The following is a 26817-nucleotide window of genomic DNA, read 5'->3' as shown; positions in this document are numbered from 1 at the left end:
CTCTCAATGTTCTGTACTTCCAGGGTGTTCAGTGATCTCCTGGGCCCCCAGGCAGCCAAGGACAGAGATCTTATAACCTAGCTATTGTTTCCAGGGACTTTCTCATTGTCAAAGGTGCCCAAGAGAACACAAAGTCTAATGAAACTGAATTACTATTGATAGTATAATCTTAAACCCTGCAGCAGCTGGCTGGTAAAGATGTTTGAAGAATGAAAATGTTTAAGCATCAATTTACTCAGTCGAAGTGATATTCCACTCTTCATAATGCAAGTATTACCAGTACTGGTGATTATAGCCATGTAACATAAAATGATTATATTTTAAAGAATATTTAATATAGGAAAGTGTATCAGGGAGAGGGGAAGGTTTACAGGGACATACATAGTAAGTGCAGTGATTCTCAAACTTGACAAAGAATCATTAGAGATAATTGTTAAAAATGGAGACTTCTGACTCTAACCTCAGGTTCCCTTTCAGTAGAGGTGGCTTTGGGAATCTGCATTTGAATAAGCTCTCTAGGTGACTCTGACGGAGGTGGTTCAAGGATTACAAATTAAGGCACAGATCTAACTGTATTCTCCAGTCCTTAAATGAAAACATTCTGTCATGTCCTGGAATTCTAAGGATTAATTACTATCAACTGATATCTGTTGAATTAATCTGGTGCTATTTAGCTCTTAAAAAGGATGTATATACTCCTCAATAATTAGGTCTAAGAGGAGGAAAGGAACAATAATTCATAACAAATTCTGAGAAAACAAAAACAAAAATTCCAGACAGCTCTATTTAAATAATGGCAATTTTGGTAATATAGGCAGGAGTTCAATGGACTAATATTCTGATAACTGATGACCGTTATTAGTGGAGTTTCATACAGGTTTTCTTAGACCGTACAGAGCAAGGTCTTAAACTCACCATACAGAGCAAGGGTCTAAGGCATGAACTCAGACATGTTTATAGAGAATTCTCGAAGGCCAGAAAGGTAGACCTTCGGTGTCAGGATCCATCAGGCCAACTGCTATGTGATTTTTATGACGTGACCAAGAGCCATTCTCTTCTGTAAGGCTCCATTTAGCTTCTAAAACCGGGGTAAGTGAAGTTCCCTGGACTTCCTAGTATCTACTGACTCAGGGACCAATCCTGATTATATTTCTCACTGTACACCACCACGCTGGTGCGATTCTTCAAACACCACGGAACTAATGCTTCAGGGTTTTGGCATGTGTGGTCAGGCTGTAAGCAGCTTTAGATAGGAAAGAGCTCTCTGCAGGAGGCCTCTTTCGTCTTGTCACTAACCTTAAATCAGAGCATCCCTATGCTCTGCTCATCTCTGGCCCTAGCACATCTTTCAAATCTTTTGATCACACAATACCCTGCCTAACCTGTTCTTCCCATAGGTCAAAGAAAGACAAATGAAAACTAAGTAAGTAACCAGGTGACCCAATCTCTCCCCTAGCTTCCCCTTCAGTAATCTCATGAACCAATTGTGTGAACAAGAGCGTCGACAAGCCTGCACACAGTCTGTACACAGTTGGGGGGTGGCAACAACTCTGACTCCCAACCTCAACGATCAACTGAGGTTACTTTCCTTTTTCGTTTTAAAAACTTTCACGACTGAGTAGAATATTCAGAGGTGGTTCTAGAGGGGCACTGATTCCACTGTCAGCTAGATCACCAGCATTCTGATTAAAAGCAACTTTCCTGAGTATTTGACTGATGAGCAGCCAGACCTGATTTAGTAACAGGTCATTTCTTGAACTGTTAGCTTGAAAGACCCTGATGCTGGGAAAGATTGAAGGCAGGCGGAGAAGGGGACGACAGAGGATGAGATGGTTGGATGGCATCACCAACTTGATGGACAGGAGTTTGGGTAAACTCCAGGAGTCGGTGATGGACAGGGAGGCCTGGCGTGCTGTGGTCCATGGGGTCGCAAAGAGTTGGGCACAACGGAGCGACTGAACTGAAATGAGCTTGTCATTTTTTTAGGTTTCAGCTTAAATAACATCTCTTCAGACTTTCCTTCTCTCTTTACTTAGGTAGGATTTTCATCCTCAATTACATGTTTTCTTTATAACACTTACTACAATGTGACTCCCCCCACCCAGTTTTATTGAGTTGACATACATCATTGTACGAGTTTATGGTGGACAGCACGATGCTTTGATTTACATATTGTGAAATGACACAATAGGTTAGGCTAACACCCATCTTCTCATATAGGCACAATAAAATGAAAAAAGAATTCTCCGTGTGAACATTTAGGATTTACTCTCTTTACTTTCCTATCTACCACACAGGAGTTATTAGCAATTGGCACTCGTCATTTACCTCTACAAAGATTAGATCAGGTGCTGCTGCAGCTGCTGACCTTCAACACCCCCTGGTAAAGTTCAGGGTGAAGAGCAGAAATGAGGCACTCTGCTCTGGGAAAAACTGGCAGAACAGGACTTCAGATAGTTATTCTCAGGAGCTGGTTTTACGAACCCAATTCTTGTATCTCCTCATAGCTAGAAAAGCACAAAAATACTTCATGGTTTTTTCCTTCATCCTTCATCCTCCACTGCTGCTCGTGACTGGAAGTAACCTTCATGAGACTTGCAGAAACCTGCTGCAAAAATATGTGCTTTAGTTGCATGTACTCCCCCACCACCAAAAGCACATATTTACTGACATTTCCCACAACCTTATTGGGGCAGTTTCTCAGAGCTATCTGAAATACTGTCTCCCGGGTTATAGTCCTCATATTGCCCCAAATAAAACTTAACTCAAAACTCTGTTATGCATTTTTTAAAAGTCAACCTCATCATGTGCACTTACTTTTTTTTTTCTTACTTTTTAAATGACATTTTCTGCTCTCCCACTCATCACAAGGCAGGGAATCTGGGTTACGTACCTGTGAACACTCTGTAGTGACTAGCACAGAACCTCCTTTCATGGACAAGGGCTACGAATGTCTGGTTCACCACTGTGTTCTTAGCACCTAGAATACACCCGGGTATTTAATAAATGTTTACTGAATGAAAAAGTGCAATATTTCCTAAAGAAATACTTACTATAGGGAAATGACCTGAAAATTCAAGGGCTCTCTTTACTTGATACTCTATGTCCAGATTCCTATCATTTAATGCTTAGCTTTTGCATTGCCAAGTATCTCCTTTGGTCACTTCCCCAGTTAAGGAAGAGAGAAGTCCTGAGTTCTGTCTCCCTAGTAGTTCAGTTTCTGACACTATGTAATACAAAATTAGAGCGTAAAACCAAAAAGCTCATTTCTCCCTGGGATTATAAAAGAATATAGGCTTTCTGAAAGAATTTGAAAAGTAGAAAAGGCAAACAAAACAAACAAACAAAAAACCCTCAAAACAAAAAGCAAAACCCACAGAATCTCATAATCAACAACCCAGAAAAAACCCAAAACTGTCATATAACCTTCCAATATGCAGAACAATGAAATGTTGGTTATAAAGCTAGTGTCAGCCCCTCTTGTGTCATGGTGCTCTTAAGGGCATTTCCAAATTGCCTATCTTATGTTTTTAAATAAATGGTTAATTTTTTATTTAAGGCTGAGCTATGTGGCATGAGGAATATTATTTCCCCAATAGGCCCCTTGCATTGGGAGTATGAGTCTTAACCATTGAACTGCCAGGGAAGTCCCAAATAGTTAATATATGCAGTTATATTGGGATAATGAAAATCTGGTAAGTGAGTTGGGTGGAAAGACTTTACCCCTACAATGATCTGAGTGACTACAATAAATCTTTATAGGACATTTTCTTTAAAAACACTGCCTGCTTCAGATACTCTGTGGGAGAAGGGGAGGGTGGGATGTTTCGAAAGAACAGCATGTATATTATCTGTGGTGAAACAGACCACCAGCCCAGGTGGGAGGCATGAGTCAAGTGCTCGGGCCTGTTGGGCTGGGAAGATCCAGAGGAATCGGGTGGAGAGGGAGGTGGGATGGGAGACCAGGATGGGGAATTCGTGTAACTCTATGGCTGATTCATATCAACGTATGACAAAACCCACTGAAAAATAAAAATTAAAAAAAAAAAACAAACACTGCCTGCTTCAGATAAGCTAATTAACATTAAAACAAAGCAAAAATAAAAGGCCACAACTTCTCAGATATAGATGCATCTTTATTCATACATAAAAAATAACACCTCAGAAATTCTTCTTTTCTAAAAACAGTCTTTTAATCATAAAGTCAAAATGAAAAGATTGAAAGACAGTGTATAGCTTTTTAATTTTGTACACACTATAGTCACAGTAAATATTTAAGCTGCAAAAAAATATACCTCTCCAATAACAGGAAATACATGACCTTCTGGAACTGTAGACTAAACTTACATGATGGTTTCAGAAGTCAAACTAAAAAAAAAAAAATTAACATTCTCAAGTAGAAGACTTGGCATTGCTGTTATTTGGGTGACTCTTTCTAGCTACCTCCCCCATGTTGATTCTTCCTCTTGGGTATACAGCTCAACAGAGAATTTCTTTTCCCTGATAATACCTATCATTGCCATGGAAAACAGGGGAGAGAAGTGATACGGGCTCCTGTAAATAGTCTAAAAACTATCTCCCATGATCATATGTTTCTAAGTGATAATGTTAACATTATCCCCCCTATATAAGAGACAAAACGTACCAAGATGTTTTGGGATCAAATAATTTATATATGATGACTGATTATCTCTTCAGGAGCATGTAGGCCTCGGTACCATGTAAAGCTCAACCTTACTTCTAAAAAAATATCATTACTTCAAAGAACCATAAAACGTTTAAGTGACAAATGTCAAGAAGCTGCTACATCCAAACAAGATAAAAACTTCTTAGTAAAACTGTAGCTTTTCTTTTTCTTTGGGCATAGGGATTAATTTATTATATTTTTCCCAATACAAAAAAAGTTATCTGATGAGACAACTTTATTATGGGTGTAAATACCACCTCTCACCTTTTGTTCCCTCTGTCAATTCCCCCACTTGCTAGAGCCATTGATTTACTGGTAATGTTGGTATTATTTGAAGCATCAAAATCTGAGATGACAATTTAGAGAGTGGAACAAAAATCATATAATTTCAGGGACAATGACCTTAAAATATCACCTTCACCAAACAGTAAAAAACGTTAAAAGTGTCTGCTTTACTCTTTGAACTTGAGTTGTTCTTTTTTCTTCTTTATTTTTAGGTTTCAAAAGAGGTCACAGTTCTACAAAATTGGGCCAAGAAGTAGAGAAAATTAAAAAGTTCTTAGAAAATGTCAACAATCCCAATTTTCTGCCAGATGGAGCACAGACTTGATTTTTCAGGCCTTGGGCAGCTTTGAAGAGGGGAGGAGATGAAATGAAGACCACTTTTCCATCTTGCGCAAACAGCTGTTTAGTTCTTTTATTGTCAGTGTTGTTATATTGGGCTTAGTATTTCCCCAGGGCAAAAAACCTCTGGTTTGGCCTCACATTTTGTAAAACTGTCCTCAGGGTGGTGTGAAAGAGCAATAGACCTGCAGTACCAGTGATGTGGTCACTTGTGGAAAGTATCAGTATTTTCTCTCTGTTGGTGAGGTTACAGACATTCCAAGCATGATGGGAGAAACAGTAAATACATACTATAGGAATATCCCTCTCTATCTTACGTGAGGAAAGCAAAGCAAAAATAAGTATTCAAAGACCACATTTTTATCTTAAAAATACCAAAAGCTTCTCAAAAAATATATATATAAGGAATTTACATGAGGATAAGGACCTAGAAAACATCTCATCAGAAGAAAAAAAATTATAACAAAATCAGTGAAAGTAATAGATACTCTTCTACAAAGTTCTGTGTTCAGAAAATATCACTCACTAAAAATGACCTTCAGTCAAAAGGTAGCTCTGTTCAATTCTGTTTAGACTAGGAACTTTTTAAATTTGCTTAGGAGAAAAAAATTCATCTTTTAAACAGTAACACTCTTGAGTGGATTACTCTTATGGAAGGTTATCATTGTAGTTCTATAGTCAGAAGAAGAAAACTCTGGCCCACAATCTGACTGAACAATTTACTAGGACTCAGAATCTTATCCCATTAAAACCATGTGCGTCATCAAAACTAGAACACAGAACTAGCAGAACAATTGGGATTAATCTGTAAGAAAGTATAACTTCCAGTATTTGAATTTAGGCCTAACTGTTGAGAATTTTCTATTTAACATCTTCAGAGGCAGTGCTTGAAGCATCACGGGCTTACCATCCTCCATCATGGTGGCTTTGATTAGTTTCCATTTTTATATCTGGGGAATATGAGTTTGATTTTTTTAAAAAAAGTTATTCATGGTTGATTGCAGAGATCTGTCCACAATGAATTAGCTAAAACATGTTACATATAAATGAGCCAAGTCAGATCATCCGAGGCAGTTTAAAGACTTACAAAGCTTCGGTGAAGAATACAGAGACCAGGTCTCAGACTTCACACCACTGATGGTTAATGGTGTGACCTCTGAAGGCATCCTCTAGGCTTACTTACTAAAGTTGGAAAAATCAAAATGGTTTTTCCTTAGCACATGCACAGGTCCCTCTTTGTGGCACCAACCAACCAACCAAAAAACCCAAACCACAAAGAAAAAGCTCTGACAGACCAAAGAAGCAAACTGCTAACAAAATAGAAAAAACCTTCACACCCTCTGTTTTCAAGTAAATGTTGTCTGTTCACTGACTGCAGTTTAGAGGGAAAGCAAAACAGCTTCAAATTCATGGATTCACTGGGAGGATCCCACTCAGTCTCTCAGGGCAGGCTGGTGATATCTGATGGGGGGTTCGGGCTGTGGGAGAGACGCCCTAGATCGGCCTGAGCAGATCTTTTGGAGCACTTGTGAGGGTGGATGGGAGGATCCTAAAAATGATTATTTGAAGAAAAGCCCACATGTCCTCAGAAGCCAAAGACATAAATAAAATTCTCCTCTAAAAAGACACACCGGTTTTATGTTTTCACGTGATTTTAAAGGACGCACAGAACAAGGTAAATCTTTTTGGTTTTTTAGACCAAAGTCATCCTCTAATCTTAAGAAACTCAAAAGAAAGGAATAAAGGTGGACGGACAGAAAAAAGGGGTATTCTTCAACTCTTCTTCATTGCACAGGGAAATCCCCCTGAAGTAAGAATAAGAAAATTCAGTAAGTCGGAAAATAATTCTCATCTGAACAGTATTTTCCGTTAAAGCCACACTTTAATACTGATGTAGGCTTCATCCAATTAAAAATTACAAAGATTTTAAGAAGCAACCTTAGCTTTTATGCAATCACCATTATGAACCCTTGTCAGTTTGGGCTATGCATGGGTGATGTAATGGCTTTGAACCTTAACTTACACAGAACCTTTTAAAAGCAATGAATATCTTCTGTGATCTTATTTAATAACCTAAGAAACCTCATTCTTTAATAAAGCATGCATATTTACCCAAGCTTCAAATCACACTTTTCTTTCCTGTTTCTCACAAATGAAAAGCTTTTATTTCAGCATTCTGAATAGTAATGCCCTGTTAGGTTATTATCAAGACAAGTCTACTTTCCCAGGATAACATATTTTTTATTCCACAAGGCTGAATTTTCAAAATTCACAGTTATTTAGAAAAAAAAAATCTGCAGGTTTATAATCTACTTTATTATAAAAGGGATTCAATTTTTACAGTTATAGGTAACAGTATTTAGAAAAAAGTTTATCAATATGAAAATATACCTTACTGATAGATACTTACTTATAAAAACATATTGCCTTTGCCATGTGAAAACCTGCTGTTTAGTTCTCTAGATTTCTTTATCAAGGTTTTTTTCTGAGCTTCATCAAATCGATGAACTTTGAGATCTGTATCACGGTCAAATGGTATTCTCTCTTGGGGCTTATTTTTATCTTCAGCAGCTTTATTCTTTAATTTTTTATGATGAATGTCCATAAGAGATTCTGACCTTTTTGATTCCTGGGGAGAGCAAGACAGCAGAAATAAAAATCTTAGTTTGGATAGGTCATTGGCAGAATATAATAATCATGAAACAAAAAATGAAGTAGTAATGGTGAACATTAAGGAGGGCTATTTACAAACCCCAATTGTTTCTCTTCTTTAAAAAAAAAAATTATTATTTTTATTTATTTGGCTGTGCTGGGTATTAGTTGTGTCATGTGGGGTCTAGTTCCCTGAACAGGGATTGAAGCCAGGCCCCCTGCATGGGGAGCACGGAGCCTTAGCCCAGGACCACCAGGGAAGTCCCCTGCTTTTTTTAATACTTAAAAAAAAATTATTTATTTTTGGCTGCACTGGGTCTTCTTCACTGCACGAGGACTTTCTCCAGTTGCGGCGAGCGGGGACTACTCCCGACTTGCAGTATGAGGGCGTCTCACTGAAGTGGCCCCTCCTGTTGCAGAGCACGGGCTCCAGCATACGGGCTTCAGGAGTTGTGGCTCTAGTCCTCTAGAGCTTGGGTTCAGTAGTAGAGGTTTAGCTGCTCTGCGGCTTGCAGCATCTTCCTGGGCCAAGGACTGAACCCAAGTCCTCTGCATTGGCAGGTGGATTCTTAACCCCTGGACCACCAAGGAAGTCCCTCAATGGTTTTTCTAAATCCAAGACAGCATCTCTGAAGAAAATATGTATCAGAGGCAAATTCAATTCAACCAAAATAAAGGTATCTATGAACCATGCCACATGATCAAAAAAGAAAAAGATGGACATGAAACTAATGTTTAAATAACCATTATGCAAAGCATCGTATGATGAATCAGTGTTAATAGGCGAGAAAGGAGCAATTACTTTCTCTCTTGGGAGCCTGATTAAAGCTTCACGGATGCCCTGGTCCACGAAGCCTTTGTAGGTGGAATGGAAAAGATAGGTACCGCCAGGCTGAAGCGAAAGCACGCTCAAAGCAGAAAAACAACAGCACGGAGATGACAAAATCCAAGGCTGGTGCAGGTAAAGTCTGCATGGTCTTAGCATAGACTGTGTACCAAGAGAATTTCTGTCCCTTTCAGCTTTCCTTATCACCCTCATTTTCTTTCTTTTCAGCTGGGGAAGGTGCTCATGATTTTCTTTTTCAAAAAAGTTGAAGTATAGCTGATTTACAGTATGATATTAGTTTCACATTTTCAAATATATCTAGGAGGATGAGGTTTGAGCAGAGGCAACTGGTTTTATAAATTAAGAGATTCATCACAGACCTTTCAGTATTAGTTAAAGGACAAGACAGAATAGCCCTGGATTGGAGGAGCAGGGCTAACCCTAACCCTTTTATTACAGCCCTTCTCCATTTAATGAAGGAGAGGCCTTTCAGAATCTTATTAAGAGAACAATGTCTTGGGGAGCAAGGCTCCAGAGCATCAAAATAAAACGCATGCAATACTGGTATGAACGAAAGTTCTAATCAAGGAACTGGAAACCCAGGAGGCTATGTGTCTCAAACATAATTTCTCTTAAAAGAGTGTGATATCCTTTTGGAATGGTATTTCTGCTGTTGTTGGAATGTTTCTGAATTCAGATACACTGCAGAATGGGACAATGAAAGACAGGGCAAGTTTTGCTTAACAACCTCATCTCCTCCAGACCCTGTCTCCTGTCAGAGAATGTATTTGAGAGCAAAGACATGAAGAGAGCTCAGTGAAGGCAAAATAACTGGTAAGAAATGCTGAAGGTGGCAGCATCTTATTTCATCAGAAGACAAATTCATGGCACCTACCCGCCTATGGTACAATTCAGAAGTGTCACAGAAATGATCATAATCATATTTATTTGAACAGAGAAATGAAGTCAGACATTTTCACAGAAAGTCAGTCTCACTTGTCTGACTTGACAATGAGATCTGACTTTGTCAACTAGGTTGTGGCTGTTATTTCCTATAAATTGAGCTCTAGCTGGATGCTGTAATAGTAAGTATTTATTTAAATTAGCACTATTTCCAACTTCTCAATCCCTCTCATATAAGTTGGTCATTTCATACATCTTTAGGAAACAAACAGATTTGCAAGTTAAGTGCTTTCTAAACCTTTATTTTTAATGAAATTGGAGGTAAAAAAAGAATCAAATATTGCTAAGAAAAAATAACCTATCAATACACATAGTATGGAGAAACAGTTAAGAACATAAGTGCTGAATTGGGAAAAACAAGAGTAGCAATGATGGTGCTGACATTTTCAACACGTGCTGATCACAGGCAAGAAATTTATGCCTAAGTTTCTCAGCTGTAAAATAATAAATCCTGGTAGTAATAATGTCCAAATATTTGGATGAGGTAGGAATTAGGTCATCTAAGGAATACAAAGGATTTAGTATATCGGAGTACATAAGAATCAGTTAATAAATGTTAAGTATTCAATTTACTGAGTATTTACTATATTGTAATCTGGACAAGATCTAAATTTATAATCAGTATACATTAAATGTTATTATTCCCACTATACAGATTTGGAACGTGAGGCTGAGAAATAAACCCTGTTCGGGGGGCTGCAGAGTCAGGGTACTACAGTCCTTCCTCTCCCTGTTCGCCCCGCCCTTCAGTATCCAGTGGGGTGGCGATGCTGCCAGCTTGTACCCATTGGAAAAAGATGGAAACAGCCCTCAGCTGAGAAGTTACTAAATGTCAAACCGTTCGAATTGCAAAAAAAAGAAAGGGGCCCAATGTGAAAAAAAAATCAAAGTTGAGACAGAGTAAAAGTGGGGAGACATTAATAATAATTTTTTGTTAATAGATCATTCTGAGGTTTAAGTAAATAAATAGAAACTGTTTAAAGAACTGAATGACATCATGATAATGAACTGTGTTCCATTCTTACCCACTGCTTTCTGTGAACATGGTTTCCTAACTCTTAACCAACTATAAAAATGAACAAACAAAAGAACATATTTGATGTTGAAATCTGTCTTATTCTAGCAGTAAGTAACATTCATCAAAAGACCAGAAAGTAACTGGAAAAAAGGTCTTTCATTAAGATATTAAGTTTACATTTTACTTTTGATATTTAATAATTATCAAAATCTGAGATATGTTTATATTATTTTGATCAACTGAATTTACATCTTAATCCAAAAGGAAAGAAAAGTGTAAACATTTAAAGACTTTAGATACAGGAAATTAACACCTTTTGGTTTCAATTTATGTGCATAGATTTGCTGAAGTGAAATATGACTTATCAAGTCTAATCACAGAAGACTTTCAAGCGTATAAGTGAATTCCATTAAGATAAAATTTGTGGCATAAGAGAAATGAAATTAAGTATTCCAGGAGAAAAAAGGATGAAATAAAATTTCCAACTGTTAAGGAAGAGCTTGTTTATACATATTTTTAAAGGATATTAATAGATAATAAGTTGCTAAGGCATTTAGATATCATTTGAAACACTGAAAAGAATAATAAAACAAGCTATAAATTGTATCTCTGCTAACTATCAAAACTTATAACGACATCCAAATGATTTTTGGATGTCCAGGAGAAGTTTTTTGAGGGAATAATACTCAGTAAATACTGAGTAAAAATACTTAAAAGACTATCTCTCGCCACCCTTGGCTGACTGAAAAACAGATTCCTGAGCCCCATGACAGATCCAGTGAATCATAACTGCCAACCGTGGATCTCAGGAACCTATGCTGTTAAAATCTACCAGCTTCTCACACAGGTGTCCTGTAAGACAGATGGTTCTGTCTGGTAGTTTGGTATGAACAGAGGGGGAAAGAGAATGCATAGCACAGGAGTAGGGTTAATCTGAGGATGGAGAACTATAATGGAGAATAAATATATGTGTACATATAAATGTAAAACATTTATACTGTAAAATTTAATCTTTTAGTGCAATTTCTCCACATTTTCCCTCCCTTCTTCCACTGAGATAATAATTCACTAATGAGACAATAACGATGAAGGCAGACAGGCTATCAAGAGTCGGAAGGGAAAGGCTGAAGATTTAAGAAAGAGCTGGAGGAAACAGACAGCAGAGTTTGGAGAAACTGTGAGAAGCTGTAGAAGTCCTGCTTGTCCTTCCTAGAGCTGGTGCTGAGGAAAATGGTCTACACTGATGGGCGAAACTGTAGAAGGTTAACAAAAAGTGAACACAAATGAAGAAAAAAAAAATGGTCCATTTCCACTGACTGATCCCCTAAAGTAGTAAACTGAACACCAAGAAAGACAGAGGAATATATTAAACCACTAGACTATTATAGTCAAATCACACAATTCAAGTGGACTGTTATGATAAAAGAAATGAACTGTTACATCAGTTTGTTTCAGGGGTGCCGTCTACCTAGTTTGGCACTATTTGCACACTGTGACTGATGCAGAGGACTGAATTTATAAGTTAGTAATAAAAACATCTAGAAGCAGTTAATTCACAGAAAATCACACCAAAAGCCAACTCATGTGAGATCAATTTGCCAAACGACCAGTTTGTTGATTTACCAAATTTAATAATTTAACAAAACGTATATGTTTTATACTAATTTGTAAAAAACTAGGGCAATTAATTTTGAATGTGATAGTTTCTCAGAAGCTTTAGAAAATCCATGCTAAGGTTCTAATTGTTTGGTTTTCCTTTTGCCTTCGTGTGCTTAGTCACTCAGTCGGGTCAGACTCTTTTGCCTTCATGATCATATTTTATAAAGATTGCTGAATTTATCAACACTAGGAGGTGGTTCAGTCTGAAAACCATATTAATATTTTGAAGAGTAGGTCTCACAAGTAACCAAAATTTCACCATAAGACTCAAACCCTAATTTTTTGGAAGCATTTTAAAGTACATTGTAGACATCATTACATGTTCTATATTTGTTTACACTGTTTTTTTTTTAAAGTAAATTTACATACAATGAAATGTGCAAATCTTAAGACTACATTCACTGAGCTTTACAATTTGAACTCCTAGCAATATGTGGAATGTATTTCCATCACTTCAGGAAGCTCTGCATGTTCCTTTCTTGTCCATCTCCACACTCCCACTCCAACAACAACTATTCTGATTTTTTCCCACCACAGACACATTTTGCTTATTGTGGAGCTTCATATAAATGGAATCATACAGTGGTACACGTGTGTGAAATCTTGGGTACGATGCCCTGCACTCAGCATAACGACTTTGAGATTAACCCACAATGTTGCATTTGTTTGTAATTTTCCTTTTTATTCCCAAGTAGTATTTCATTATATACACACACCCCCTCGCCCCCCTGCTTACTGGTAGATACCTTGGCTTATCAAAGAAATTAGCTGTTATGAATAAAGCTCCTATGAAGATTCCTACAGAAGTCTTTTTAAGGCTATTGTGAGTGAAGCACTCTCAAGTCTGTGAAAACTTTGCTAACTATATTTTTAATGCTTATAGAACTTTTCATAAACTAATGCACTGGGAACAGAAGGTAATTTTCCTAAACACCTGAATACCTTTCAGGAGCTGAAGGGTTCAGTGGTTTATTTATTCTTTGAGTGAAATACCAGTTTTTTTGAAATGAGTAAGAGACAATTACAAAAATAATAATTTGCCCAATGAATCCTGTTTTCAAGTTTAAATTGAACTGTATTTTAAAGTTTCATACTTTTATTTAAATCTTTACATCAAATATTCTAAATTGACTTATATTTAGAAATATATGAATTGGTATCTCTAGGAGTTAATAGGGCTCTTACTTTCTGATCATGTGCTACCCATCTCCAGGAATTGAATTTCTGATATATGATTCAAGTAAAAAATGAACTGGGGTGGGATGATTTGGAAGAATGGCATTGAAACATGTATATTATCATATGGGTAACGAATTGCCAGTCCAACTTTGATGCATGAGACAGGGTGCTCAGGGCTGGTGCACTGGGATGACCCTGAGGGATGGGATGGGGAGGGAGGTGTGGGGGCGGTTCAGGATGGGGACCACATGTACACCCATGGAGGATTCAAGTCAGTGTCTGGCAAAACCACTATAATATTGTAAAGTAATTAGCCTCCAATTAAAATAAATAAATTAAAATATATATATATAACTAAAAAAAAAAAAGAACTGAAAATATTAAGAGATGCATTAAAAAAGTCCACAACATGAGGATTATACATATATGTGTATATATATATGTACACACAAGAGTATCTTGTGTATCTATACATCAGAACAGATGTATAGAAAAAGACTGAGATGAAAAGAAAAGCATATAAAAGAGAAACAAGAAAAAGAGAAAAAGACGAGAAGAGCATTAAAAGATGTTAAAAAAAAAAAAGAAAGGTTATGCATTTTATTCTCTGACTTACATTGTATGAGGAGACTTGCTCAGCCAATCTCTTATCCCTTCCTGACAGTATATATTCTTCATCCTTCTTACTGAATGACTTTCTTGCTTCTTGCATCTCCTGAGGAATGAACAGATAACACATTATGGAACCACAGTATCAGGAAAAAATGAGCAAGAAATACTATTATTTTAATTCAGATTGAGTAACAGGAGACTAGACAAGGCCGGGCCTGTGACTCTCTTCCCACTAGAAATGTGAATATTCTTGGCAAGGGATCTGTTAGTCTCCTACTCTAACATTTTCCTGAAAACAACAAAAAAAGCCCACAAAACCTCCATCCAATCAACTAACTGGATTCTATCAAACTCAGAGATGAGTCTGACAAACTGTAATAAAATGCAGAAGAAAAAATAAGGCTTAAGAAGAAATCTTACATTACTGTTTTCAAAACCAGGAAAAGCACTCTTGAGGGAAAAAAATAAAGAGAAAGAAACAAAAGGGGTATAGAAAAATAAAAATAAAACTATCTTTATTCACAGAAGACATATGAGTGTCATAATGTAGAAAACTCCACAGATCTATTAAACAACTCTTAGCATTAACACGGCTGAAGTGGCTTAGCAGCAGCAGCGGCATTAACAAGCAAGTACAGCAAAGCCGGGGCTTCCCAGGTGGCTCAGTGGTAAAGAATCCGCCTGCTGACGCTGGAGACAGAGGAAATGTGGATTTGATCCCTGGGTCAGGAAGATCCCCTGGAGAAGGAAAGGGCAACCCACTCTGTATTCTTGTCTGGAGAATCCCATGGACAGAGGCGCTCAATGGGCTACTGACCATGGGGTCGCAAAGAGCTGGACACGACTGAGCACACACAGATGCGCAGCAAAGCTGCAGGATACCAGGCCAACAGACAAAACATACCAACAACGAACAATCAGGATTTCAAATTTAAAAAGATATACCATTTACTATAGCACACACACTGATGAAATACTTAAGGTAAATTTCCAATAAATTTTAGTTGTTAGGAAAAAAAAAAAATTCTGGAGAATACAGCCCCAACCAGGAAAGACTAAGGCTCAGACAAAAACTGAAAACTATTTTTCTCAAAGCATGTTTTTATACTGTTGCTATTTCCTTAAGATAAAGTCAAAGAGGACCCCAATTTTTATCTAAATAATGGACTAAAACAACACAGTACTTAATAAAGTATGCTAAAAACCATAACATAGGAGTAGCTCATTTCTCATTTTTCCATAACAATTTTCCCAGAAACAGATTCTTTACTTATAATATTAAGAGAAAAATGATGTTCTGATAAGATGGAGGTGAAAACCTGACCATCTAAGAGTTAGTAAATCTAGTCAAGACTGGGAGGCAAGATCATAACAGATCTTACTCAATTAGTTTATGCATAACACTTTCATTTCTTTCTAATCTTACTTCATTTAGGCCATGTTGGCATTAGTGGTAGGGAGATGAATGCTAGGGAATCAAATATAAAAAGTAAGGCGATAAAATAAATTTAAAAAAAGGGGAAATGATGGAAAAAATATACAAAAAGGATATTTGGAAAGAGAGAAAAAAGGAAACTTGACTAAGATCTGTTATAAAAATAAAAAATTAGTCATGATCTTTATCAAGGACAGCTCTATGATACTTTCTGTGATCAATTCTACCACAAATATGTCTGTGGTATTACATGCTGTGATATAGTATCACATAAGATTTAAGGGGTATTAATAATCCCTTCGTGAGTCTATTGCAAATATACAACAAAACACTTATAGCCGTAAAAAGAATGACTAGATCTAAAGAACTCAATCACAGGATCTAAAATCTTAAGTTTAAACTGTACTGGTTACTTTCTCTTCGTTCCATTTTTCTGTGTTATTTTTCCTTGAGGAAGACTTCTTGCATATCTAGCTGCAGGCTAGACATCTACTCACACACAATGAGGAGCAGGAGGTCAGAAAAAAGCACAAATAAAAAGCCCACGTAAGGGATTTTCCTGGCGGTCAAGAATCCGCCTTGCAATGCAGGGGACACAGGTTTGATCCCTGGTCAGGGAATTAAGATTCCACAGCCACAGGGCAGCTGAGCCTGCACGCTACAACTGGAGAGTCTGTGTGCTGCAATGGAAGACTCCACACGCCACAGTGGAAGAGTCTCCATGCGGCAACTAAGACCTGAATAAGCCAAATAAATAAATATTAAAAAAAAAAAATCCATGTACACAAGGGTATTAAGTTGTCTTTTTGGAGACAATCTTAAAGGCTAAATTATAAAAATGCCAGTAGGTTATTTTTATAAAAGACCACTTAAGAAAGAGCAGACAGGCATTCCAACACTAGTCATTCACAGTGTGTGGCTCACATCCTTTAATTTTTTAAATGTATTTATTATTGGAGGATAACTGCTTTACCATTCTGTGTTGGTTTCTGTCATGTATCAGCATGACTCAGCCAAGGTCTACATGTGCCCCCTCCCTCCTGCACCTCCCTCCACCCCCCAGGCGGTCACAGGGCCCCAGTCTGAGTCCCCTGGGTCACACAGCAAATTCCGACCGGCTCTCTATTTCACACACGGTAATGTACGTTTCCATGCTATGCTCTCCATTTGTCTCACGCTGCCCGTCCCCCCGTGTCCACAGCCTGTTCTGTCTGCGTCTCCACTGCTGCCCTGCAGATGGGTCCATCAGTACCATCTTTCTAGATTCCGTATGCATGTGTTAATACACGATATTAATCTTTCTTTTTCTGACTTACTTCACTGTGTAACAGGCTCTACGTTCATCCACTTCATTAGAACTGACTCAAATGCATTCCTTTCTATGGCTGAGTAACATTCCACTATATATATGTATTAATACCACAAATTCTGTATCCATTTATCTGTTGATGAACATCTAGGTTACTTCCATGTCTTAGCTATTGTAAACAGTGCTGCAGTGAACACTGATGTCTTTTTCAATTACGGTTTCCTCAGGGTGTATGCCCAGAAGTGGGGCTGTGGGGTGTGGCTCACCTCTATACCCCACCTTCTGCCGCCTCTTCTGCCCCCAGGTGTGTTGGTTCATCTCACCTTTCTATTATAACTCTTGGATTTCCTTGAATATTCAGGGCAAAAGAGAACTTATGGTTTTGCCACATATTCTGCTAAAATGAAGCGTTTTCCACATACCATCCACATTTTAAGAACAACACTATTTCACAACCAATTCTTCATGAAAATCAATGTGTCTTAAGGAGCTTTTTCTGTCCCCTGTGACCAAACATGATGCTTACCAGAGGAGACATTCAATTTTTGGTTACAGAGTGAAAACAGAAATCTTCATAATTCTAGGTACTAATGAACAAGACAAACAGTGTAAGGGGTATGGATTAAGTAAGGAACTGTTTAATTTAGAACTGATAAGTTATAATCATAAGGTGCCAATTAGTCAAGCATTTAAGATAGCATTCACAACTCAAGGAAATTGGAAACTCTGAAGAAGTGAATTTAAGGAGTTAGTACTGGTTGGATTCTTGACAATGGAATATTTCATAATAAGTGTAGAAATCCAAGAAAAGAAAATCTAATAATAATGATGTATTTTATGCATAGATTTTGCTTTTTCTGGTAAATTATTCAATGTATTAAAGAAAGGGCTTTTTTGCCTATCTTGACAATAATGTGAAGTTCAGTGTAATGGAGCTACTGTTATTTTCAGAGACAGTCACTATCTATCACTTAACTTGCTAGGTTAATCTGTGCCTTGGTTTTTTCCAAGATATTCTGAAAGAAACTTCCATGGAGACAGTATGATGTATAAAGACTGGGAGATCTGGAATCAGAAAGGTTGAGAATGGAATTACTGTTCATTACTTACCAGCATTTAATTCCAGAAAAAAATGACCTCATAGGGGACAGTGTCTCCTTTTATAAAATGAGGTTAATAAACTTATGTCTGCAGGTTCTCTTGAGGTTTAATGAGACAAATTTGTTGGGAAACAGTATCAGTATAAGTGAATACACAGGAAGCAACTGGTGCCGCTTTCTTTTCTTTTCTTTTTTTTTTTTTAATTTTATTTTATTAGTTGGAGGCGAATTACTTCACAACATTTCAGTGGGTTTTGTCATACATTGACACGAATCAGCCATTGAGTTACACGTATTCCCCATCCCGATCCCCCCTCCCACCTCCCTCTCCACCCGACTCCTCTGGGTCTTCCCAGTGCACCAGGCCCGAGCACTCGTCTCATGCATCCCACCTGGGCTAGTGATCTGATTCACCATAGATAATATACATGCTGTTCTTTTGAAACATCCCACCCTCACCTTCTCCCACGGAGTTCAAAAGTCTGTTCTGTACTTCTGTGTTTCTTTTTCTGTTTTGCATATAGGGTTATCGTTACCATCTTTCTAAATTCTGTATATATGTGTTAGTATGCTGTAATGTTCTTTATCTTTCTGGCTTACTTCACTCTGTATAATGGGCTCCAGTTTCGTCCATCTCATTAGAACTGATTCAAATGAATTCTTTTTAACGGCTGAGTAATATTCCATGGTGTATATGTACCACAGCTTCCTTATCCATTCATCTGCGGATGGGCATCTAGGCTGCTTCCATGTCCTGGCTATTATAAACAGTGCTGCGATGAACATTGGGGTGCACGTGTCTCTTTCAGATCTGGTTTCCTCAGTGTGTATGCCCAGAAGTGGGATTGCTGGGTCATATGGCAGTTCTATTTCCAGTTTTTTAAGAAATCTCCACACTGTTTTCCATAGTGGCTGTACTAGTTTGCATTCCCACCAACAGTGTAAGAGGGTTCCCTTTTCTCCACACCCTCTCCAGCATTTATTGCTTGTAGACTTTTGGATAGCAGCCATCCTGACTGGCGTGTAATGGTACCTCATTGTGGTTTTGATTTGCATTTCTCTAATAATGAGTGATGTTGAGCATCTTTTCATGTGTTTGTTAGCCATCTGTATGTCTTCTTTGGAGAAATGTCTGTTTAGTTCTTTGGCCCATTTTTTGATTGGGTCATTTATTTTTCTGGAATTGAGCTTCAGGAGTTGCTTGTATATTTTTGAGATTAATCCTTTGTCTGTTTCTTCATTTGCTATTATTTTCTCCCAATCTGAGGGCTGTCTTTTCACCTTACTTATAGTTTCCTTTGTAGTGCAAAAGCTTTTAATTTTCATTAGGTCCCATTTGTTTAGTTTTGCTTTTATTTCCAATATTCTGGGAGGTGGGTCATAGAGGATCCTGCTGAGATTTATATCAGAGAGTGTTTTGTCTATGTTCTCCTCTAGGAGTTTTATAGTTTCTGGTCTTACATTTAGATCTTTAATCCATTTTGAGTTTATTTTTGTGTATGGTGTTAGAAAGTGTTCTAGTTTCATTCTTTTACAAGTGGTTGACCAGTTTTCCCAGCACCACTTGTTAAAGAGGTTGTCTTTTTTCCATTGTATATCCTTGCCTCCTTTGTCGAAGATAAGGTGTCCATAGGTTCGTGGATTTATCTCTGGGCTTTCTATTCTGTTCCATTGATCTATATTTCTGTCTTTGTGCCAGTACCATACTGTCTTGATGACTGTGGCTTTGTAGTAGAGTCTGAAGTCAGGGAGGGTGATTCCTCCAGTTCCATTCTTCTTTCTCAAGATTACTTTGGCTATTCGTGGTTTTCTGTATTTCCATACAAATTGTGAAATTATTTGTTTTAGTTCTGTGAAAAATACCGTTGGTAGCTTGATAGGGATTGCATTGAATCTATAGATTGCTTTGGGTAGAATAGCCATTTTGACAATATTGATTCTTCCAATCCATGAACACGGTATGTTTCTCCATCTGTTTGTGTCCTCTTTGATTTCTTTCATCAGTGTTTTATAGTTTTCTATGTACAGGTCTTTTGTTTCTTTAGGTAGATATACTCCTAAGTATTTTATTCTTTTTGTTGCAATGGTGAATGGTATTGTTTCCTTAATTTCTCTGTTTTCTCATTGTTAGTGTATAGAAATGCAAGGGATTTCTGTGTATTAATTTTATATCCTGCAACTTTACTATATTCGTTGATTAGCTCTAGTAATTTTCTGGTAGAGTCTTTAGGGTTTGCTATGTAGAGGATCATGTCATCTGCAAACAGCGAGAGTTTCATTTCTTCTTTTCCTATCTGGATTCCTTTTACTTCTTTTTCTGCTCTGATTGCTGTGGCCAAAACTTCCAAGACTATGTTGAATAGTAGTGGTGAGAGTGGGCACCCTTGTCTTGTTCCTGATTTCAGGGGAAATGCTTTCAATTTTTCACCATTGAGGGTGATGCTTGCTGTGGGTTTGTCATATATAGCTTTTATTATGTTGAGGTATGTTCCTTCTATTCCTGCTTTCTGGAGAGTTTTAATCATAAATGGGTGTTGAATTTTGTCAAAGGCTTTCTCTGCATCTATTGAGATAATCATATGGTTTTTATCTTTCAATTTGTTAATGTGGTGTATTACATTGATTGACTTGCGGATATTAAAGAATCCTTGCATTCCTGGCATAAAGCCCACTTGGTCATGGTGTATGATTTTTTTAATATGTTGTTGGATTCTGTTTGCTAGAATTTTGTTAAGGATTTTTGCATCTATGTTCATCAGTGATATTGGCCTGTAGTTTTCTTTTTTTGTGGCATCTTTGTCTGGTTTTGGAATTAGGGTGATGGTGGCCTCATAGAATGAGTTTGGAAGCTTACCTTCTTCTGCAATTTTCTGGAAGAGTTTGAGTAAGATAGGTGTTAGCTCTTCTCTAAATTTTTGGTAGAATTCAGCTGTGAAGCCATCTGGTCCTGGGCTTTTGTTTCCTGGAAGATTTTTGATTACAGTTTCGATTTCCTTGCTTGTGATGGTTCTGTTAAGATCTTCTATTTCTTCCTGGTTCAGTTTTGGAAAGTTATACTTTTCTAAGAATTTGTCCATTTCATCCAAGTTGTCCATTTTATTGGCATAGAGCTGCTGGTAGTAGTCTCTTATGATCCTTTGTATTTCAGTGTTGTCTGTTGTGATCTCACCCTTTTCATTTCTTATTTTGTTAATTTGGTTCTTCTCTCTTTGTTTCTTAATGAGTCTTGCTAATGGTTTGTCAATTTTGTTTATTTTTTCAAAAAACCAGCTTTTAGCTTTGTTGATTTTTGCTATGGTCTCTTTAGTTTCTTTTGCATTTATTTCTGCCCTAATTTTTAAGATTTCTTTCCTTCTGCTGACGCTGGGGTTCTTCATTTCTTCCTTCTCTAACTGCTTTAGGTGTAGAGTTAGGTTATTTATTTGACTTTTTTCTTGTTTCTTGATGTAAGCCTGTAATGCTATGAACCTTCCCCTTAGCACTGCTTTTACAGTGTCCCATAGGTTTTGGGTTGTTGTGTTTTCATTTTCATTCATTTCTATACATATTTTGATTTCTTTTTTGATTTCTTCTATGATTTGTTGGTTATTCAGAAGCGTGTTATTTAGCCTCCATATGTTTGAATTTTTAACAATTTTTTTCCTGGAATTGAGATCTAATCTTACTGCACTGTGGTCAGAAAAGATGACTGGAATGATTTCAATTTTTCTGAATTTTCCAAGACCAGATTTATGGCCCAGGATGTGATCTATTCTGGAGAAGGTTCCGTGTGCACTTGAGAAAAAGGTGAAATTGATTGTTTTGGGGTGAAATGTCCTATAGATATCAATTAGGTCTAGCTGCTCCATTGTATCATTTAAGGTTTGTGTTTCCTTGTTGATTTTCTGTTTAGTTGATCTATCCATAGTTGTGAGTGGGGTATTAAAGACTCCCACTATTATTGTGTTGCTATTAATTTCCTCTTTCATACTCATTAGCGTTTGCCGTACATATTGCGGTGCTCCTATGTTGGGTGCATATATGTTTATAATTGTTATATCTTCTTCTTGGATTGATCCTTTGATCATTATGTAGTGTCCTTCTTTGTCTCTCTTCACATCCTTTATTTGAAAGTCTATTTTATCTGATATGAGTATTGCGACTCCTGCTTTCTTTTGGTCTCCATTTGCATGAAATATTTTTTTCCAGCCCTTCACTTTTAGTCTGTATGTGTCTCTGGTTTTGAGGTGGGTCTCTTGTAGGCAGCATATATAGGGGTCTTGTTTTTGTATCCATTCAGCCAATCTTTGTCTTTTGGTTGGGGCATTCAACCCATTTACATTTAAGGTAATTATTGATAGGTGTGGACCCGTTGCCATTTACTTTGTTGTTTTGGGTTCACGTTTATTCAACCTTTCTGCATTTCCTGTCTAGAGAAGATCCTTTAGCATTTGTTGAAGAGCTGGTTTGGTGGTGCTGAATTCTCTCAGCTTTTGCTTGTCTGTAAAGCTTTTGAATTCTCCTTCATATCTGAATGAGATCCTTGCTGGGTACAGTAATCTAGGTTGTAGATTATTCTCTTTCATTACTTTCATTAAGTCCTGCCATTCCCTTCTGGCCTGGAGGGTTTCTATTGATAGATCAGCTGTTATCCTTATGGGAATCACTTTGTGTGTTATTTGTTGCTTCTCCCTTGCTGCTTTTAGTATTTGTTCTTTGTGTTTGATCTTTGTTAATTTGATTAATATGTGTCTTGGGGTGTTTCGCCTTGGGTTTATCCTGTTTGGGACTCTCTGGGTTTCTTGGACTTGGGTGGCTATTTCCTTCCCCATTTTAGGGAAGTTTTCAGCTATTATCTCCTCGAGTATTTTCTCGTGGCCTTTCTTTTTGTCTTCTTCTTCTGGGACTCCTATGATTCGAATGTTGGGGCATTTCACATTGTCCCAGAGGTACCTGAGGTTGTCCTCATTTCTTTTGATCCTTTTTTCTTTTTTCCTCTCTGCTTCATTTATTTCCACCATTCTATCTTCTATCTCACTTATCCTATCTTCTGTCTCCGTTATTCTACTCTTGGTTCCCTCCAAAGTGTTTTTGATCTCATTCATTGCATTATTCATTTTTAATTGACTCTCTTTTATTTCTTCTAGGTCTTTATTAAACATTTCTTGCATCTTTTCAATCTTTGTCTCCAGGCTATTTATCTGTAACTCCATTTTGTTTTCAAGATTTTGGATCATTTTTATTATCATTATTCTAAATTCTTTTTCAGATAGATTCCCTATCTCCTCCTCTTTTGTTTGACTTGGTGGGCACTTGTCATGTTCCTTTACCTGTTGGGTATTTCTCTGCCTTTTCATCTTGTTTAGATTGCTGTGTCTGGAGTGGGTTTTCTGTATTCTGGAGGTCTGTGATTTCTTTTTATTGTGGAGTTTTTACCCAGTGGGTGGGGTTGGACGGTTGACTTGTCAAGGTTTCCTGGTTAGGGAAGCTTGTTTCAGTATTCTGGAGCGTGGAACTTGATTTCTTCTCTTTGAAGAGCAATGGTGTGCCCAGTAATGAGTTTTGAGATGGGTCTATGTGTTAGGTGTGACTTTGGGCAGTCTGTATGTTGATTTTCAGGGCTATGTTCCTGTGTTGCTGGGGAATTTGTGTGATATGTCTTGCTCTAAAACTTGTTGGCTCCTGGGTGTTGGTTGGTTTCAGTGTAGGTATGAAGGCTTTTGGACGGTCTCTTATTACTTAAAGTTCCATGTAGTCAGGAGTTTTCTGGTGTTCTCAGGTTTTGGGCTTAAATCTCCTGCCTCTGGATTTCAGTTTTATTCTTCCTGTAGTCTCAGGACTTCTCCAACTATACAGCACTGATAATAAAACTTCTAGGTTAATGGCGAAAAGATTCTCCCCTGTTAGGGGCTCCCAGAGAGGTTCACAGAGTTACATGAAGAAGAGGACAGGGAAGAGGGAAATAGAGATGAGCAGGAGGAGAAAAAGGGGGACTCAAGAGGAGAGAGACAGATCTATGCAGTCGTCTGTTCCTAGAGTGTTCTCCGTAGCCCAGACACCAGCAAAGATTCACAGAATTGAATTGGGAAGAGAAGGGGAAAGGAGGAAATAGAGGTGTTCTGAGGTAGAAAAGAGAGAGTCAAGATTGGGAGAGAATAATCACCACACTCCTGAATAAAAATGGAAACTGAATATTGGATTCTTAAATGTTTACAGTTTATATCATATACTGAAGAACAAAAATTAAAAATCTAGAGTATAGGTTAGACTCATAAAAATACTATATTAAAAACAAAAACAAAAACACCCCCCAAAAAATTTTAGAAATATATATGAGGTTCGGTTTAAAAATAAGGCTTCTCTTCTTTTTTTTCCTTTCTTCCTCTCCTCTTTGTAAGGTTATAGTGTATTGAAAATGAATAATTAAGGAGTAGTAGAGGAGTACAAGAGGACTTTAAAAGAAATAAGAGAAGAAGAAAAATAAAAAATAGAGGAGGAGAAGGGAAAAAAAAAAGAAGAGAAAAAAAAGAGGAAAAAAAATTTTCCCTAACTACAAAAATCGTAAGAATTTATGAAAATGAATGTTAAGGAGTAATGGGGGAGTAATAGGGAATTTTAAAGGAAAATAAAAGAGAAAAAATTAAAAAGAAAAAATAAAACTAAAAAAAAATTTTTTTCTTTTTTTTTTTCCCTGCTTAAAAAAAAAAAAAGAAAGAAAGAAAGAAAAAAAATAGTAAAAATATATGTAGGAAGTTCTCTGGAGCTGTTGCGGTCAGTGTGGGTTCGGCTCAGTTTCAGATAGCTCCTCGTTCCAGCTTACACTTCTTGATATCTACAGGACCCTTGTGGTGTGGTCAGTGTTTCCTACAGGGATTTTAATCTGTTGCACCAGTTCCTTCTGAAGCGGTTTGGCTTCTGTTTGCCAGGCTCTTCAGGGCCTCATTTCCGCCCTGACCCAAGCGGGCGGAGGTGGACTCTTATTCAGGTAGCTAGTTCCGTCGCGCTGCAAGGAGGGGCTAGAGTTGCTCGGGCTCCGGAGCTGCTCAGGCTCCCAGCTGTTCTATATGGAGCGGCGCTGCGCGCAGTTCCAGCCCTCGGGTGTTCCGCCAAGGGTCGGAACTGAGATCTGCGCCTGCTCCCTGTGCTCTCCCCGTCAGAGCGGTCCAGGCAGCCAGGGGCTTGACGCTTGACGGGCGCACTCTCCGCGGGTGCGCGCGCCCACTCCCTTCCGCGGTCCCAGTCTCAGATTCCGCCGGCGCCAGTCCGGTGCGTGCGCCTTCTTCCCGCCGCGTCCCTAGCCCCAGTCCCCGCCTGCGCCGGTCGGGTGCCTGTGCCCTTTGTCTCGCCGCGACCCTCCCGGCGGATGTCGACCATCCAGAATCTCGGTCCCTTTGCTCTGCGAACCGCAGGCAGCGTGTTCTGGCCGGTTAATTTTCTCTCTCTTGCTCTCCCACAGTTCAAGCTGGCAACTCACAAAAGCTCCCTCTGATTGTCCACAGGGCTCTCAGGCCCGGACCCTGCCCCAAATAATGCCGCTCGCTCCTCTCCGTTCCGCTCCCACTTGCTGGTGGCGGATGCGGGTGTCTGGGGTACTTTCCTGCTGGGAGTTGCTTTTAGGCTCGTAATCTGTGGGTTTTATTATTGTTTCTCTCCCAGTCAGGTTGCCCTCTGAGATTCAAACACTTCCCCCAGGCCCGCCAGGTCGAGGGTTCCCCGGTGTCTGGGAACGTCCTCTATTAAGACCCTTCCCAGGACGGATCTGCGTCCTTAGCTCTTTTGTCTCACTTTTTATCTTTTATATTTTGTCCTACCTCCTTTCGAAGACAATGGGCTGCTTTTCTGGGCGCCTGGTGACCTCTGCTAGCGATCAGAAGTTGTTTTGTGAAGTTTGCTCTGCGTACAGTTATTCTTTTGATGAATTTCTAGGAGAGAAAGTGGTCTCCCCGTCCTACTCCTCCGCCATCTTGGCTCCTCCCTCCACTTTCTTTTTTTATAACTTTCCTTCAGGGGAAATCTTTTCTCTTTGGAATCATAAGCTAAGAAATTGTACCCTGGAATAATTCTGCTTTCTATTTTTTTCAAAATAGAGCCAACATGGACAGAAATACAGGAACACACAAGCCCTCTCACCTTAGCTTTCCTTTCCCTGTCGGCTGGCGTGTCGGTCCAGACTGATCGGTCTCCAGATTTGCCATCAGCTCTTCTCTTGAAAGTTCTGGGCCCAAGACCAAAGTCTTTCATTTCTGGAGGAAGTTCAGTCATCCAAGACTCTCTCGTAATTGGTTTAGATGAATCCTTTAAGAGAAATAAAAAGTTAAACAAAAAAAAAGTAGCCTGGAAAGTGTGGACATTTATGCATATATGTGTAGAATACTACCTAAGTGACTACGCTTCTCAGCTGAGGCAGATGTTAAGAGAAAGACAAAGGTCCGTCTAATCAAAGCTATGGTGTTTCCAGTAGTCATGTATGGATGTGAGAGTTGGAGTATAAAGAAAGCTGAGCGCTGAAGAATTGATACTTTTGAACTGTGGTGTTGGAGAAGACTCTTTTGAGAGTCCCTTGGACTGCAAGGAGATCCAACCAGTCCATCCTAAAGGAGATCAGTCCTGAATATTCATCGGAAGGACTAATGTTGAAGCTGAAACTCCAATACTATGGCCACCTAATGTGAAGAATTGATTCCTTGGAAAAGACTCTGATGCTGGGAAAGGCTGAAGGCAGAAGGAGAAGAAGAAGAGGATGACAGAGGATGAGATGGTTGGATGGCATCACC

At 38.3% G+C, this 26817-nt stretch overlaps 1 protein-coding gene and 1 long non-coding RNA gene across 4 annotated transcripts in view; both read right to left on the bottom strand.

The window, feature by feature from the left end:
• Positions 1–2546: 2546 nt before the first annotated feature.
• On the bottom strand, positions 2547–3067 carry LOC136144072 (uncharacterized). The gene is made up of 2 exons (XR_010658473.1): positions 2894–3067; positions 2547–2608 (listed from the first exon to the last, which is right to left on the bottom strand). It is a non-coding gene; the product is annotated as an uncharacterized lncRNA (long non-coding RNA).
• A 1048-nt stretch (positions 3068–4115) lies between these two features.
• The window catches only part of GPALPP1 (GPALPP motifs containing 1), a 41468-nt gene continuing 18766 nt past the window's right edge, over positions 4116–26817 (bottom strand). For all 3 annotated transcript variants that reach the window (XM_065901889.1, XM_065901890.1, XM_065901891.1), the window contains 4 exons: positions 26174–26338; positions 14225–14323; positions 7722–7940; positions 4116–7116 (listed from right to left, as the gene is read on the bottom strand). In XM_065901889.1, the coding sequence (XP_065757961.1) occupies positions 7722–7940; positions 14225–14323; positions 26174–26338 (483 nt within the window). In that variant the 3' untranslated portion in view covers positions 4116–7116. The remainder of the gene's footprint in view (positions 7117–7721; positions 7941–14224; positions 14324–26173; positions 26339–26817) is intronic.

Source organism: Muntiacus reevesi, chromosome 11 (assembly GCF_963930625.1).
Source record: "Muntiacus reevesi chromosome 11, mMunRee1.1, whole genome shotgun sequence".
Taxonomy (NCBI): Eukaryota; Metazoa; Chordata; class Mammalia; order Artiodactyla; family Cervidae; genus Muntiacus; species Muntiacus reevesi.
The sequence above is the reverse complement of the archived record's forward strand: the minus strand, read 5'-3'. Positions and strand labels throughout refer to the sequence as shown.